This window comes from Corvus kubaryi, unplaced genomic scaffold (assembly GCF_017639235.1).
Source record: "Corvus kubaryi isolate FWS band 111438036 unplaced genomic scaffold, C.kubaryi_AGA036_p1.0 132, whole genome shotgun sequence".
Lineage (NCBI taxonomy): Eukaryota > Metazoa > Chordata > Aves > Passeriformes > Corvidae > Corvus > Corvus kubaryi.
This window is the reverse complement of record NW_024580666.1, coordinates 2,272,987-2,290,678: the sequence shown is the minus strand read 5'-3', so window position 1 is coordinate 2,290,678 and position 17,692 is coordinate 2,272,987. Positions and strand designations below refer to the sequence as shown.

The following is a 17,692-nucleotide window of genomic DNA, read 5'->3' as shown; positions in this document are numbered from 1 at the left end:
TTCTAACATGTTACATACATACAGAGTCACATTTTCTGCAACACAGAGGAAAAAAGTTAATTCCATTCTGAGGGATTTTTCTTCTCTCTGCTGAAATGAGCAGTGATTCTAACTTAAATGCTGATTGTCAAGTATTCTAAATCAACTGCTGAAATTTCATGTCCATCTTAAAAACTGTAAATTGTACCAGGCTTATTGAGGTGTTCCAGGACAGAGGTAGAGTTTTGGAACAAGATAGGTAAAAAGAAACCCAGCAAAATCAGATTTAGGGCACTCTGAGACAGAAGCAAGGAGTTAGGTTGCTGCATCCAGACACAGTGGAGAAGAGCCCTGAGACAAGTGGGACCTAATTTACAGACTATGAAAATGATATTAAAGAAAATATGAATATAGGCCTGCCCTTGGTTTTAACTCTTTTCTCTCTGATGCTTTAGATAAATTAATATGCTTTCCTGTAATAATTTATTTCCTGCTACTTCAAATTCTGCTATTCTCTGTCCTTTATGAGTAGGGCTAAATTCCAGTTAGACTTGTGGAGGAAAAACACCAATATCTTTTACTCAGGGACCAGTATGTGAAGATGATGACTAGCAGGACTTCTCCCTGTCAGAAGCACAAAGACAGGGCAGAAACTTGGAAAGCTTTTCAAAGGGAAGAGCAGTTGAGTATTCAAAGGTACAGGCTATTGTGAACTACGACAGCAGCGTCATGCAAAGGGGCTGTAACACCACCACAGTTCTGTATCCTGTAAGGGACGTGAATATTTTAGCCACTTTACCTTTCACTTATCTAACAGCTTCTGGGAAGCCAGAGTAAAGGTCTTGGAAATTTCAGGCCAGTTAATTTATTAAAAGTACAATTCTTGCTCACCAGTAACTTCATTGTCCTTGAGTAATTACAAATCAGTTGCCTCAACCTTTTTTCATGAGAGGTAGCAGACCACAGCAGCACAGGTTATTCCACACTGCCCTGCAGGGAGCTGTGAGGTGAAAGGAAAGCTAGCCACCGACTGACCCCTCTGCTGAAATTGTTGGCTGATGACTGCCTATTTTGCTGATGATACTATGCTACCAAGAGTTAAAAAACCCAAACAGACACAAAAAACCTCAAGAAAGATGCTTAGAGTGTTGTTAGACTGCAAAGTCAATGTAAGCTTTGATTGGCACGTACAAGTCATCCATGTAGTCCTGTTCACTGTGGTTTCCTCACTCCCTCGGCCATTTTTAGCAGGATGAATCAGTGGTACCACATCCTCCATGTGAATCAAACTAATTGTAACCCATCACAAGACCTCATCTGCTGTTACAGGGCAGGGAGACCTACAGCTCTGCTGATTTCCAATCCAATTCTGCAGGAAAATGAGGTTGCAGTGCAGATCACAACAACATGGACACTATAAAACTGCTGCTGCTCAGCTGATGAAGTCAAACTGCAGGTGTCAACTTCCTTCATTAAGGAAGGTGTGTTCAACGTGTTACTTGTCTACTTGAACAGCTGAAGTGCAGTTTCATTCTGCCATTTTTTTTCCCGTACATTTATAGCTGTGTTTCTGTAGAGTTGATTTAGCTATTCACATCTTGAGTTTGAAAATTAATAGCTAGCTAACGGGTACTTATAAAAGCATTTGTTACAGAAGATAAATTATCAGTGCCAGCCTTCAGCAAGGTCTGGAGCAACTGGGTACTAGAAAGATCTCAAAAGAATTCTAGCTTCTTGTGCATGGGACCCAAACCTGCAGGAAGCACACAGCCCTTCTGCACTATTATTCAAACACGGGCTAGGAAATAGGAGTGTAGCGTTGGAGAAATGGAGTAGGTGTTTCACAGTGGACTTGGCTCTTTGCTGCTCCTCAGAAATAGTACTTGGACGTAGGAGTTAGCCTATGACAAGTTTTCAGGGAATCCATAAGAAGATTCATTGCCTCTTGATCGATTACATATGACAAAGGGAAAGGATGTAATAAACTGCTCCACCATGAACCCCTGCCCACAGAATCCTGTCTGGCAGATAACAATATAGGAGTAATTGTTTTCATTTGGAATGCAGTGTCTTGAAACAGAGAGCCTGAAACAGAGAACAAGGGCAGTGAAACTGCAACCTGCAATTTCCTTTTAGTGAGGCTGCTTGCATTTCTGGAGTCCAAATTTCACAAATAACCTATAAACCCACTGGAGAACACTGTTCCCTAGTCATGCTGTGCTGACTTCCTAGAAGCCCTTTAGGATTTCTAGGCTGTGTAGATCGTGCTGTTTTGGAGATGTGCATTGTAACAGAAGATGTCTCCTCTTTAAACACCCCCTGAGTGTCCAGCCCTGCTCAGTGAAACAGAGGGGCTGGCAATCAGCCAAAGGACCCGATTAACACCTGACAGATTGCAGAAGCCTCCTGGCATTAGGCAATCCACACCTTTCAAGAACTGTTGTTGCAAGAAGTTATTGGTACAGAGTAATTCCTGAGGGGGTGGTAGCAATTCCCACAAGGCATGTACGGAAATATGGCAACTTGATTCGCAGGAAGACAGACGTTTTGCTTGACAGGGAAAAGGGGTTGCTACTAACAGCAGTGTTTGGTCCCATTCTTTTGTATGCCAGCAAGGGGAGGTGGGGGAAGTCTGAGCCTTAAATTTTTCTCAAGAGCAGCTGTAGCACTGCTCTAGCTGTCAGGAAGCAAGACCAGGTTGTTGGTATTATCCTTTGTATCTAAGCACAGCAAAGAAAGCTTCTTCTTGCAAAGAAGGATGAAAACAACGTGGGTGTATTTTCAGTGTCCAGGTACTTGGCCATTTTGGGTTGGAATGGATACATTTACACAAGTGTATTTGCTCACCCATCCTGTGCTTGGAAATACCTGCCAGACTAGCTTGTACCTGAACCAAACTTGCTAATGCTGATTTTTGCTGCCAGCATCACAGATAAGTTCACAATGCTAATCATGAAGGTATGTGTCAAGAGATAGGGTGCAAATTCCTAGAAACCCTTGTTTCCCAGATGTGCACTGGGGAGGTCACAAAGTCACCATTGTATAAAAGAGCAATTTTTAGTCTCTGTTCTAGTCACTGCAGTCACTGAATAAAATCACTAACAAAATGAAAAAAAAAAATCAATTCTCTGGAAAGGGAAAGCTGCGTTATCAGAGGAAGACTTTGGACTTCTCTTCTTCACACTCTAGGCACAGCTGCAGCCCCAGCTGCCACATCCCACCCACGAAAAGCCCCAGCAGGTTTTGCAAGAAGCCACAGGACTGTGGAGAACCCACCTAAGTGTGGGAGGGTGGGTTGTAGCCACCTGCACCTGTGCAGTGCCCACCAGCACAGCAAGGTGAGGTGTGAGGATGGGGACAGAAGGTGGCACATGGAGGCAGAGGCAGCTCCCCACATGGACTCCCCTAAGCCGGGCGTCAGTCCCTGCCTCTCTCCCACTGGTGCTCGTTGTGCTGTCCCCAGAGCTGGGGGCATGGCAGGCAGGGTTAGCACTGCGCTGGCAGCCAGGAAGGCCAGCCATGTCCTGTGGTGCATCTGGCAGAGCACTGCCAGCCGGGCAAGGGAGGGGATCGTCCCACTCTGCTCTGCACTGGGGCGGCCTCACCTCCAGTGCTGTGTGCAGTTTCGGGCACCATAATATATAAAACACATTAACCTTTTAGAGAGTGTCCAGAGGAGGGCAACAAAGATGGTGAAGGGTCTGAAGGGGAAGCCATATGAGGAGCAGCTGAAGTCACTTGGCTTGCTCAGCCTGGAGGAGACTGAGGGGTGACCTCACTGCAGTGTTCAACATCCTCATGAGGGGAAGCGGAGGGGCAGACACTGGTCTCTTCTCTCTCATGATCAGTGACAGGACTCAAGGGAATGAAGCTGTATCAAGGGAGGTTTAGGTTGGGTATTATAAATAAAAAATTCTTCACTGAAAGAGTGATTGAGCACTGGAATTGTTTGCCCAGGAAGGTGGAGGAGTCACTGTCCCTGGACGTGGCACTCAGCGCCAGGGTTTAGTTTATGAGGTGTTAGGTCATAGGTCGAACTTGATGCTCTCAAAGGTCTTTTCCAACCTAGTTCATTCTGTGATTCTGCGGAAAGGTTCTTCACCCAGAGGGTGTTTGAGCACTGGAACAGGCTCTCCAGGGAAGTGGTCACAGCACCAAGCCTGCCAGAGTTCAAGAAGCGTTTGGACAGTGATCGGAAGGCGCAAAATGAGGTTTCTGGACTGTCTGTGCAGGGACAGGAGTTGAACTCGAAGAGCCTCGTGGATCTCTTCTAAAACACGAAATTCTGTGATTCCGCGGAAGGCGCCTGAGGGCTCCGCGGGCAGGGGCGCCAGCGCAGCCCCACCACCGGCACAGCCACCCCGCCGCCACTGCGGCCCTCGCCCGGCGCCGGCCCCGCGCCTGCGCGCTCTCTCGGCGGCGCCTGCGCACTGGGGCGCGGGGCAGGCGCCGCCGCTTTCGGAGCGTTTGCGGGCGCGGAGCGGCTGCGGCAGCACCGAGTTCGCGCCTCCGCGGGCACCGGGCGCTCCCGGCTCCTCCCGCAGGTGCGCCGAGGCAGCACCAAGCTGCCCGGGAAGGGGTGGGCGGGTAGGCAGTTGGGTAGGTAGGTAGGTAGGTAGGTAGGTACATACATACATACATACATACATACATACGTAGGTAGGAAGATAGGGGAGAGTCGACTGGGTCCCGCTGCCTCCTCATCGTCATGGCCGGCTCGGAGCAGCGGGAGGACGGGGAAGCGCCGCTGCCCATCGAGGATTCGGAATTGGCGCTGGCCGGCATCAACATGCTGCTGAACAACGGCTTCCGCGAGTCCGACCAGCTCTTCAAGAAATACAGGTCAGTCCCGGCCGCCCCTCCGCCGCCCGCTCCCCGGGCCCCTTCCCGCGGCGCGGCCCCTCCGCCCCTGGGGGCGGGAGGTGAGCGGGCGGCGGGGCCCTGGCGCGGGCTGCCTCGCCCTGCCCGGTCCCTCGGAGCGGGGAGGGTCCGTGCTGCCGGGCGCTGCCTCGGTCAGCGCTCTCATGGGGAAGGGACACGCGTGTTTCACAGAATCACAGAATGGGTCAGGTTGGAAGGGACCGCAGTGGGTCATCTGGTCCAACCACCCAGCTCAAGCAGGGTCATCCTAGAGCACATGGCACAGGGTAGTCCCCCGACCGTTCTTGACTATGTCCGGTGAGGGAGACTCCCCAAGCGCTCTGAGCAGTCTGTTCCTGTGCAGGGTCACCCACACAGTAAAGAATTTCTTCCTCACGTTCAGGTGGAACTTCCTGTGCATCAGGTTCTGCCCGTTGTCTCTTGTCTTCCTGGTTGGTACTACCGAGAGGAGCCTGGCTCCATCCTCTTGACACCCCCGTTTAGGTATTTATACATACACATTGATGAGGTCCCCTCTCATCTCTTCTCGAGGCTGAACAGGCCCAACTCCCTCAGCCTTTCCTCATAAGAGATGTTCCAGTCCCTCAGTCATCCTCGTTGCTCTCTGTTGGACCCGCTTCAGGTGCTCCATAGCTCCTTTGTACTCAGGAACATAGAACTGGACACAGCACTTCAGATGTGACTTCGCCAGGGCTGAGGGGCAGGATCCCATTCCTCAGCCTCTGGCAATGCTCTCCCTGATGCATTCCAGGATTCTGTTGGCCTTCTTGGCCACAAGGGCTCGGGGGTGGTATGTGGTGCGCTGCTGTGGGGGTGTCTGGCGCCCTGTTGGAGGGGCAGAGAAGGGCTGAGCAGGGGTCCCTCGGTAGCACTGGCTGCATTTGGCTGTCGTGAATGTGTAAACACACACGTGTGGCTGGAGATGTGTCCTGGGGGGTTTTCGCTCCGGTGCTCGTGTGTGGTCTGATGTGGTCTTTAGCCTACAAAATGGATAGCAACGAAAGGTCTGTGAGTGCTGCTGTGATTATCTGTGGGCTGTAAGATTACGTTCATAATCCCCACATACATCATGTCTAGGTTTCTGCGTTAAGTAGGCATCTGGTAGGAATGGCATTAGTGCAGCTGTGTAAGTCAGGCTTAAAGAAAAGGTTGCCCCTACCTGTCCTTGCTTCTTTTCTTAGGACTAATGTCTTTCACTCAAGCTTGAGCTGCTCTAATTGCGCATACGTTCTAAATAATTAATCTGCGCTATAATGCTGTTGTCTGTATGATTAAAAAAGACTTTGGTTGACTTAAAATAGAACTTCATAGTGATGGTGTACTTATGTATTTAAAATCTTGTTTACAGAAAGGAGGGTTGGAAGTAGAGTGCAGGGAGTAAGACAGATTAAGAACATTCCCCTTAATAATCACAATGGAATAACAACTTTATTGTGTACATGCAACAAGTTAATATTAAATGTGTCATTTTGTCTCTAGTATATACTGCTGTGTAACGCAAAGTACTGTTGTGTGGAATATTGCAGGTGACAAGCAACGTCCAATTCTGCATTCCTCACATGCATAAGCATGAAGTCCAGCTCTTAACCCACCACTGCCAAGACCACCACTTAACCCTGTCTGTAATTGCCATGTCTATGCCATGTGAAGTTGTACCCTATGAGTTACTTCTTGAATATTTCTTTCTTTTGAAGGCCTCAGTTGTTCTGTGTATCTAAGGAACCTGTTGGTTTTGGTTGCTTGCTTTTGTGTTGTGTAATTTTTTTAAGGTGCCAGTTAAGGAACACTCAGTGAGGTTTCCTCTCCTCCACTTCTGCTTGTGCTCTGCCATTGCTTTCTCTCAGTAGCGTGAATCTGAAAGTAGTCTAGGAATTCTAAATATGTGATGCTTCTTACATTTTAAAGTAATGCTAGGGAATAAAATTGTTAAGATTCCTGTTCTCAAAATGCAGTTTAATCCTCCCTTGAAAGGGTGAATAATGATTCCGTCTGCAAACTGTTCTCTTGGTAATCTAGAAGGTTTTATCTTAAATGCAGAAACTTGCCAATCTTTTTGCCAGGTGCAAAAAAGATTGGCAAGTTTTCTTTGATTTTATCAAGAAGTGCCTCTGAGTTTAGTGTACTTTTTGATCCTGGCTTTTAAACACCACCTGCAAGGAGTAAATAGGAGTCCCTTCCTAAGATTAATAGTTTGTGGTTCATAAATGGATAGTTGCTGTCTCGGGCTGGAGATTTTCAGTCATTTAAAAACTTTGTCCTTCATCCCAAAATTTGTAGCAGGCTTCCTCTTGCTGTGAACTAATAAACCCTTATTGAATTGCAGATTAACTGTATGTTGAAAATTTGCATTTCATATAGGAGAGAAGATACAGCAATGTATGCTCAACTTCCTATAAACCTGAATTCTGGAGACACGTGCAGTGAGGTCCACTTGTTTTTTCCTAATAGTGTTTGGTTCTATGCTTGTCTTGAATGTGTTCTTTTTGCAAGGACTTAAGCATCATATGTGTCTTTGCATGCAGTCTTAATGAGTATGTTTTTGTAGATGTATGCTTGGAATTATGAAATAGAACCCATCTTAAATGGGGCTGGTAAGCCGAATGAGGAGGGTTTAGAAGCTCGCCATAATTTAATATAGATGTTTGTAATTTGTGGTATTAGAGGTCAAAGAAGTCTGAAGGAATGCAGCTTTTTTTAATTTGATGTGTGTGTTGTCTGTATTTCAAGTGACCTTTCTTGTAGAAAGTGTTAATTCTAGACTACTGCCTATGCAGGTAGTTTAGCTCTGTTTCAGAAGCTTAACAGTTATTAATGAATTGTAGAAGTGAAGAATGGAGAAACTTAGCAGAACTTCCTTTTTGGTAGCCACATCACTTAACTACTTAAAACCATTTCTTAGAAACTACTGGGTTTGATTCTGCTTTTTGTTACTTCAATTTTTAATTCATTTGCCTCCTGAAAGATCTTGTGAAGAATTCAAATCAATGCTTCTGTCTTTATGGGACAGTAGGCAGCCTTGTCTCCAAAACTGGCAGGATGTATTTTTGTTTGCTCTTCTGCATTTTTGCATCTTCCAGAAAGCTGACCTGAGCCTAAAATTAGTTATATTTGAAAGCTGGTCATAATGCAGTCCTTGAGGAAACCAGGGCTGGCATTGCAGCTGTGTTTCATTTGTATATCCACACCAGTGAAGTCTTGCCTATGTGCCACAGAACCATTATGTCTGTACATAATGGACGTGGGAGAGTGGTATTTTGTCTTCCAGTGGTTAGAGCTCGTGTATAGAGAATATATATTCTACAGAGAATCTGAAGAAGTCAGATGAATATTCAGTTGTGTGCCAGATACAACATGTAGTTGGAACTGCATTGACTATCACACTAAAGCACTTAATGATTTGTCAGGTGTTGTTTGGGAGTATTTTTGTTACTATACTTGAGGGAAGATAGTAGGGTTTGAAGAATCATCTACATGTAGCATCTATATCTGCATATGCTTTTTCACGAGTTTATTTTTTTAGAAGTCCAGATCCTCTACTTAATAGTGGTGATAACATTCTGAACATGAATCAAATACCAATGGATGTGGTATTTTCATAGATCTGTACAAGATAGCACCACTGTCTTTAATGCTTGTTGCCTTGTTAGGTTCCCTCAGTGCTAACTCATATTTGAAACTGTCAGATACCAATCTTTCTATTCAGCTTGAACAATGCTGACTCCATCCTAGTTCTCATCAGTTTATTGAGTACCTGTGGAAGCTGCAAGAGAGATAGAGGTTAACCAAGGACATAAGCAGTGGAGAGGGAGCCCTCAGGCAGCAGGATGGTGTTGCTTTGGTGAACCCCCTGACACTAGCAGGAAAGCTGGATCTGGAGTTTTCGTTTTCCCCTTGTAGCTCTGTGGATTTCTAAGTATATAAGAAGGAAAGAAACTGTCAAAATAACTCTTTTTTTGCTGATTCTTCACTTCTTAAGAGCATTTGCAATTCAAAAATTATTTTAAAACTTCTCCAGCTAAGAGGAGGGAAGACTGTATTAAATAAAACCAGGAGTTTTTTGCTGAGTGTTGACTCAGAACATAAATTGTTGAATCATAGAAATCCTGAGTTAGAAGGGACCCCTCAGGATCAATGAGTTCAACTCCTGGCCCTGCACAGGACAACTCCAAGAATCACACCATGTGCCTGTGGTCATTGTCCAAACGCTTCTTAAACTCTGGCAGGCTTGGTGCTGTAACCAGTTCCCTGGGGAGCCAGTTCCTGTGCTCAAACACCCTCTGGGTGAAAAACCTTTTCCCATCCTAAACCTCCCCTGACACAGCTTCGTGCCATTCCCTTGAATCCTGTCACTGGGTGTGAGAGAGATCAGTGCCTGCCCCTCCTCTTCCCCATACAAGGAAGTTGTAGGCTGCAGTGAGGTCTCTCTGTCTCCTCCACCCTGGACGAGCCAAGTGACCTCAACCACTCTTCATATGGCTTCCTCTCAAGGCCCTTCACCACTTTGTGGCCCTCCATTGGATGCTCTCTGATGGCTTTGCATCTTTCTTACATTGTGGTGCCTTTGACTGGATGACAACTCTATGCCTGATGCACCCCAGGACACATGGTTTGCCTTCCTGGCTGCCAGGGCATAAATAATGAGATCAGGGCTATTATCTCACAAGAAATCCAACAATCTTCTGTCTCCTACCAAAGGAACATTTGACTCTGCGTGAATGACTCTAACATCTGAGAAGGTTTGGTAAAGTTTCCAACTTCCATCTGAATGGAAAGAGAAATGGTACGAGATGACAAGTAAAATGTATAAAATAAGGTCATATCCACAGAAGAAATTGAAGATTATATAGATAAATGTGATTCTAAGACAAAATGTGTAAAGATTTAAACAATGGGGCCAGTGTAGAAAGCCGTGCTGTGCAACCTGGTGGGGTAAAGCAGAACATGGAGAAGAATTGGAAGCAGGAATAAATGAGAAAAAAGCTTACTATGGTTGCTTAAAAAACCTAAATTTAAAGTTGACGTGTTACATTATGTGTATTAACAGACACACAAACTTAGTAATGGAGCAGAATTCCATTATGGATAGCCATTTGAACCTCATATTACCAATTTAAAATGCTGTCTGTGGCTCAAAATACTTTTGACCCAAGTGCATGTTGAGAGAAGGTGACATTAAGCCAGCATTGATCAGTAGGTAGATTATGGCCCATGTATGGGCTGTCTAATCACTGCTGAAATTCTTGCTTACGTGGCTCAGCAAAGGAACCAGAAGAGCAAAAATTAAGTGATTTAGGAGATGCTGCAGTAGCTTCTCTAAAGATAAGGCCAGCAGAGCGGGAGGTGACGTCATCTGGTTGGGTGAAGGATGATAACATCTGGATTGGCAGTGTGCGAATAAATCGTGAGCGCCCTGCTAGCAACCTGCTTGTTGTTTGCTTTTGTTTGTGCAGCGATAGGCGGAGGAGCTGCTGCTAGGTGGATGTATAGAAAGGGGAGTTATTTACAAGGGAAGTGATTTTTAGTAGCAATATTCTCAATGTGTACCTCAGTGAGGTAAGATTTCATTTCTCAAGGCTAAGGCAGAGTAATAGGAATAGCGATGCACAAAGAACCAGCATCAGTTTTCCAGCTATGTGGATTGATTAGAAATATTTGAAGCATTCTGCAGTTTAAATCTTCCAAGAGCTGGGTACACAGAGATGATCACATTGAGTGTGATACTTAGTTTTGTGGCCTTCACGACAGAGACAGGCGGTGTTGCTAGAAGAAGTGGTAGAAAGGGTGGAAGGAGGTTGAGAGATCTGTTTGTCATATGGAGCAGTGTCTGGTGGCTAGAAGTCCAAGGGACGATGACAGAAAGCTAAACTGAAATCTGGGTTTATAACTCAGAGATTAGAAGTCAGATTTGGTGGAGATAGCAGAAGAGGTGTGATAGTAAGCAGATCTTATTTTAACACCAAACGAATTAACTCTGTGAATGATACAAATTCTGTAAAGACTTCTTACTCTTGTTAGTGCACCCACTCTTTGATCGGCTGTTTCTAGTAAAATATTTCAGGCTGTTGTGATAGGATGGAGAAGTTTTTGTTTTAAATTACTTCAGGAGATGTTAACTCTGAGTTGTTAAAGAAGTTACATGATGTCAGTTAAGCTGCCATAGTTTGTTGTGGAAAGTAATTTTGGTCAGGTTGGAGAAAGAGGTTTTGCTAAAGTCCCCAATTCTTACAGATTAGGAGAGTGCAAGTGGAGAGTTAGTACAGATCTGCTCATAGGTTATAACTGGCTTGTCTCTCACCTTTGTGACTAGTTTTCAAAGTAAAGATGCAATTGAAAATACTTCTCCTAATCTCCAGTGTTTTGATGCTGTGCATCTAAAGTTCACAGTTAGGGCAAAACAATCAAAATAATTTGCAGAAGGACAAAACAAATTGGATAAAAACTGGGTAGAACAGGGCCACAGAATTATTTTTATATTCCTGAATTTCTCTCTTAGTTGTGTATTTCTAGTGAAAATAGAAATGTATGCTGAGGGTTCATTTAACAAAACAAATTTGGGCTGATTATGAAATGTAAACTAAACCTAGATCCGATATTGGCAGTTCTCAGTGTGATTTAATACTGTAATGCTTCCATGACACTTCTATTACCATGGGTATTCCATATACCAGTACTGGATGAGGGGTGTACTTATGTGCATCTGTCATGTTTGTAGTCTCACAAACAATTTTTAGAGCACATTTTAGAATAATCTGTGATGGAATAATGGCCAAAGGATTTGTATGTTGTTGCAGGAAATTCCTTACCTTTCTATTTGCGTATTTTTCTGCCTTGTTTTAAAATATTCAATTGCTCCTTCTATATTTATCTGTGAATTTAGATGAATTATGTCATTTTGTTTTATTCTCCCACTTTGTGGACAAAATTAATTTGTTTTGTTTCAACTTGAGCATCACTCTCAGCATGATGACTGAAATTGTAGAGGACTGTGGTTAAAGTAGAAATGCCTAGAAAAACAGTGAGGAAATGTTGGCAAGTTAATTACGTTACTCTGAATTTAAACCTGAGCTAGGCCATAGTAGCTTTAGAAGCTGATGTTAAGAAGTGAAATGCTGCCCTGGAAATAGCTGTAGAAATAAAAGAAAATACGAAGAAGTAATTGATATTTTTGTTTTCTGTGTGCTTCAGTTCTGATGTATTTTTTATTGTGAAACTGGGCTGTATTATCTCAGCATTATTAAACCAAGGCTTGAAACCTCTGAATGTTATCATCATATGTGAAAATGGGGCATAGCAAACACCTTTCTTCTGAAAGCGAGTTAATACCTTAAAGATATGCTGTGAAATGAGGCAAATCAATCAGGGTTTATTGAGAGAAGTGATGTCTTGTGTAATGCTGGTTTATACGTCTGGAAGGAAGTTCTACTTCAGTACTCTTTAAGTTTTTGACTTAAGTTTAGTTACACATGCCAACTTCATTGATACATAGGAACCTTTTACTGTGGAATCTTGCAGTAATGGTGTTAATAACATAGTTTCTTATAAAAAAGATACTTCCTAAGTCCTAGTTTCCTAGGTGAAGTGCAAACTGCGTTTTAAAAATGTCTGGAGACTGGTTTCCTTTTTTTCCTTTCATCTTCGAGCTAATTAAAAGTCTTGCGATTTTTCTTTACTTAATGGAGGTTATTGCTTTCAAAGTTGTGATGACAACTTGGGTAGTGCAGTGTCCCAGTGTTAATTTGTATTTGGTTCTGTAGCTCTTGTCACCATTGATGCGGCCCTTGGTTTGCTGTTAGTACCTTCTCATGTTCTGCCTCTTTCTTTTTGTTTCCTAACAACTTCAGAGTCTGTGAGAAGGATGAAAAGTCATGTCTGAAGTTGAAGGTCACTTACAAGGAGCTTGAGCTTTTTGTGGGGTTGTGTTTTTCCCAGAAACCTACTGTAATCATTAGGCACACCTCAGTTTTTACTGGGACGGTACTGTGCCATTGCAAACTTTCTTCCTAGATCTCAAGGGAAAGACAGCCTTGAACTGTTGAAAAATTTATCAGTCAACATAATACAATGACTGAGCACATAACATGGTTGTTGTTTAAAATTGTATTTTAAACACTGAAATTACCTTACTAAATGATCTTCCATAAAGCTGCAATTATAGTCTCTACCCAGTGACTATGTAGGAATGTGCTAGAAGTGTTCCTTATTTTCTTTAGTGATGACACAAACTCTGTGTGAGGAACTCCTACAGTAAAGTTTTCATGTTTTGATTGCCAAACTCCATGGTCTCAGCAGAAGCATCTCCCAGACATAGGATAATATTATGCATCGTGTTTTCTTGCTTCAGGGTCCTTTTGTGCTACAGCCCATATGTGCTGTAATGGCAGTGCTTTTTATAGATTGTGTGACTGAAAGTTAGAAAGAACTGATCTGTGACATTTACCTCGTGTTATAGCTGCTGATAATTTCAGAATTGAATAATGATGTGGCTCTTGATTTTTTTGTTGTTGTTTCATATTTGATCATGGGGCATGAATTGGGAACAAAAGTAGCAGTGAGTGTCAAGGGTGCAAGTGTGGAAGCAGTTTTGAAACATCAGTTGAAAAAGGTAAGTATGTACTTGGGGAAGAACTTAGCTGTACTCAGACAAATATATGTTAGAATATTTGGGCAAATTTTCTTTGCTTCATTTTATTTTGTAGTCTTTAAAGACCAGTTGGCTCTCAATTGTAGTTAGCTGCCTCAGTTTTTAACATTATTTTAACATTTTTTAACTCCCCAGAGCTGCTTGCGTTCTGCGTATGTAGGTCTGATGAAGCACAAAAATGAAATATTTGGTTTGTTTCTGAGCTTCCTTGAAATATGATGTAAATGCAGCTTCATACTGAAGGACATAAAAATGATCAGAGTGATGTTGTGCTGATCTGTTCTGCTGTTTTAGATCAGTTGGGTGTTGATAATGCAGGCATGACCTTGAAATGTGTGGTGAAGGTTGTGCTGGGAGTATGGTGGTAGGACTGGCTGCTGAATGGTCCCACATGCCTCATGAGTTGAAAAAGGGTTTATGAGGGAGCCACGTGCCCTCTGCAGCAGGAGTTGATGCTGGAAGTGCCAGCTGCAGCAAGTGCAATTTGCGTGGGTGATGGCTGCTGCCCTGTGTAACGCAGCTGCTGGGAGAGCACAGTCCAGGTACTGAGTAGCAGAGACATTTACTGGCAGCTATTCTTTGTTGCCAGCTAACAAAGGGGGAAGCACCCAACCTATATTGCCTTTGGAAAAAAATAATGAAAAAATATGACAAGTTGTATTGATCTTATATTTAGGTGAATATCCAGAATTGAGCAATGTATATAAAAAGGGAAGGTTTTTTTCCTGTTATAACATGCTTTGTTTGTCTTCCCTGTTTTTCCTTCTCATTGTTCTTGTTCATGGCCTTGCTTTTAGATATTTATGCTAAATCAAAGTGAGAAAAGGTGTGTGTGTGTGTGGGAAACATTGCTGACTACTTCTTTTTAAAAAAAACGCAAACAGCCAAACTCTACTCTTGTTTTATATGATACAGGTTCACTACTGGAAATTTCTGTTGTAGCAATATATTTCTTTCTCTATGTTTTTCAAGTACCTATGCTGTTTTAAAACTCTGCTTTAATATAATGCTTGTAGAATAAAGTTGAAAACAAATTAAGTGCTTTACGGTAGCACTGTATGTTTCTGTAGCCTAAATTATACTTCTTAAATTCTGGAAGTCTGTGTTTTTATATAATCTGGCAGCCCACCACTGAGCAACGTGAATCAATGGTACCACTGAGGTCCTGACATTTTAATGTTTTTTTTTTTTTTTTTCCAAGAGCCTTCTATGTGGCATTACTGTAGCCTCATGGTCTGTGTGACTACAGCAGTCCTGAAGCTTGAAACCTGTCTGATGCATTATCAAAGTTTTGGTTGCTTGAATGTTTTGATCTAGCTGTGATTTCACCCTTTGGGAATAGCCCTGTGAAGAGAAAAGGTGAAGCATCTTAACACTGTTCCGCACAGTGTAGTAAGATACGGATTCTGAGCTTGAAACAAAACAGATACAAAACCATAAGCCTTGTAAGCACCTTGTATTACAACAACTTCATTATGTAGTAGATGCATTTTTTTAGTGGGTAGCTTAACTTAAATTCATAGAAGCAGATGGAAATGGGAATCTCTTAATAGAGCCAGGTAACATTTCTCTGTGTCATGGGTTAGCAAGCATACCAAACCACTACACTCTGCTAGGACAAAATCATAGTGATGGATCACAAGAGGGGAGTAGAATTGGCAGGTTTTTAATTTTCTATAGCTTTGGCAGGTTTTAAATTTTCTATAGCTTTTTCTTTTGACCTGAACTGAAGGCATTTTGATGGCAGTGATTTCTCTTAAAATATCTGTATCTTAATACCTGAAAAATTATTTTTTTAAGATACATTCAATATAGTAAAAGATATGAAGCTTTTGGTTTTCTGTTTCCATTATGTCTTGCAGATATCTTTGTAACTTGATACAAAAAACCCACCAAGATTTATTTACAAACATACAAGCTAAACTCAAGAAATTCAATATGGATCTGTATTACAGGAAATACGTGCAAATATAGTGTTGCAGTGCTAGGTTTGGTTTAGCAAGCTGCAGCTTTCCCTGGGCGCTCAGCGGGGCTGCTTAGGGCAGGGCAGCCATTCCGCCCTCCCGTAGTCCATTTCGGACGGCCCCGCACTCTTGCTCCGGTGGCTGTCAGCTCTACAGCACAGTGACGGCGAAGGAGGCGAGAAAGGACCCTCCATGAGGGCTTTGGAGGACCTTCACTGTTTCATCATGTCCTGGTGATCCCCAGAGGCAGAGGGACTCGTGGTTGGGGAGCAAGGGGGTTTTATCGGATCACGGGGGCGGTACATGGGCGGAGTTGGGGTACAGAAACCAATAGGGAGAGCCCGAGGGAGTGGCCAGGACTTTGGGGCAAGGGAAAGTGAGGGGGAACAATATGGGATAAGAAAAGCAGTGGATATATAGACCACCACAATATAGTAACTATTTTTTGTTTTCTTTACAGAAACCATAGCCCATTAATGAGTTTTGGAGCCAGTTTTGTCAGTTTTTTGGTGAGTAAATGGGAGCACAGAGTATACATCTTGTGGGGTTCATGTTTGTATGTGCATGCACATGTTCATAATACTCTAAATTTGTTTCTTTTTCTGAGACTAATTTTTTTCCAAATTTTTGGATTAAACATAGCTGGAGAACAAGACATTATGCTGTGTAAAGCTTGTTTACTCATGTGGTTTAAATAGAAAGTAAAGGCTCTGCGATTCAGCTCCTCAAATATATTAAATATTTATGTGTTCCATTAAAAGACCCATAATAAAAAGTTCTCTTAAGTGAGCAGTGGAGTTATTTATTTATTTATTTGATTAAAATAAAACTCATGAATGTCTGTTTTTCTGGTAACTTTTGCTATTGAAGCTTTCTCCATCCATACTTCTGGGTGAAAGTTGTTAATTCAATCCTTTCACATTGCTTCCATTTTGGATAGATGAGAACTGAGAATACTGATTGACTAAAAAGCCACAATGAGCAAGTTTGGTTTGTTAAAGGCTTTTTTTGTATATAACGTGTTAAAAATTATAATGCCATGTACAAAAACTGAGCAGGTGTATTAGGAAGTGTTTGGCTCTTGTTTTTTAGACTGTCCTTATTCTGACTTTGCTGCTTAATCTTAGATCTCACCAGAAATTATCTATGGTAATACTCTTTTGAAAGAATTTATTATAATATGTCAGAAATACGTGATTTATGAATGAAATAAATATGAATTCTCTTTAGTATGCAATATGGAAAAATACACTGCTTAGGAAAACTCCTGGGGCATATGCTTCCTTTTAAGTCAGTGGCAGGGAGAAAGGAAAGAGACTCTCTCAGGTTTGCTTATCTGAATTGATGAACCAGTGCAACACCACAGTGCAGCATCAGAGGATCTTGAAAGTATCTTGCTTAGCTGCTGTTCTAAATATAGCAGCAGCACTTGGTGTGCCTGTGTCATTCAGAGCTTTTGTTTAATAAGCTCCAAGAAAAGAAGTTGCTTGTCCTGATTTTTTTTTTTCGGTTGGTTCAGCAGTAGTTGGAGTCAGATGTGGTTTCTTTTTCTTCTTACCTGTCTAGTAGGGACTGTGGCTATTATTTTGAAGAATTTAATAGCTGTTTGTTGTTACTGACTTTGGAGGCCTGTTATTTACATGGATGAATTACATAAAAGCAGATACCTGCACAGATGCAAATCATGCCTTACATAACAAAAATTGGAAATTAATTTATAGGAATTTTTCTTCTGCTTAAAGTAGTGTGACAGTAGATTCAGTTTGACTGTATATGAAGCTGTAAGATGGAGGTTAGCACTTAGTGTGTTCTGAGTTGATTTGTCTTGAAATTTCGGGAAAGTACTCAATTTTCTAGTTTGGTGTTTCTGTGTTAGAAGGATTGGTACTGATGTGTGTGTATTAATACTTCAGTTTAAAAAGGTTTTATTGTCAAGCTTTTATGAAAAATTTTACTATCCCACAACTTTTGTAGAAGTAAAAGTATTTGTGATTTTTATCATTCAAATGTGTTTGGTTTTTGATAGAATGCCATGATGACATTTGAAGAGGAGAAAATGCAACTGGCATGTGATGACTTAAAGGCTACAGAGAAACTTTGTGAAAGTGAAGAAGCTGGAGTTATAGAAACAATCAAGAATAAAATTAAAAAGAATGTAAGAACATAATTTATGTATTGAATAAATTTTTCTGGAAATTTCCCTTCTGTCCTCTTTGTATCTTAAATA

General features: G+C 42.2%; 1 protein-coding gene across 1 annotated transcript in view; it reads left to right on the top strand.

The window, feature by feature from the left end:
• Positions 1–4,435: 4,435 nt before the first annotated feature.
• Positions 4,436–17,692, top strand: part of TTC39C (tetratricopeptide repeat domain 39C) — a 37,999-nt gene continuing 24,742 nt past the window's right edge. The window contains exons 1-3 of the mRNA XM_042029674.1: positions 4,436–4,821; positions 15,926–15,974; positions 17,492–17,620. Of these exons, the coding sequence (XP_041885608.1) occupies positions 4,688–4,821; positions 15,926–15,974; positions 17,492–17,620 (312 nt within the window). The 5' untranslated portion in view covers positions 4,436–4,687. The remainder of the gene's footprint in view (positions 4,822–15,925; positions 15,975–17,491; positions 17,621–17,692) is intronic.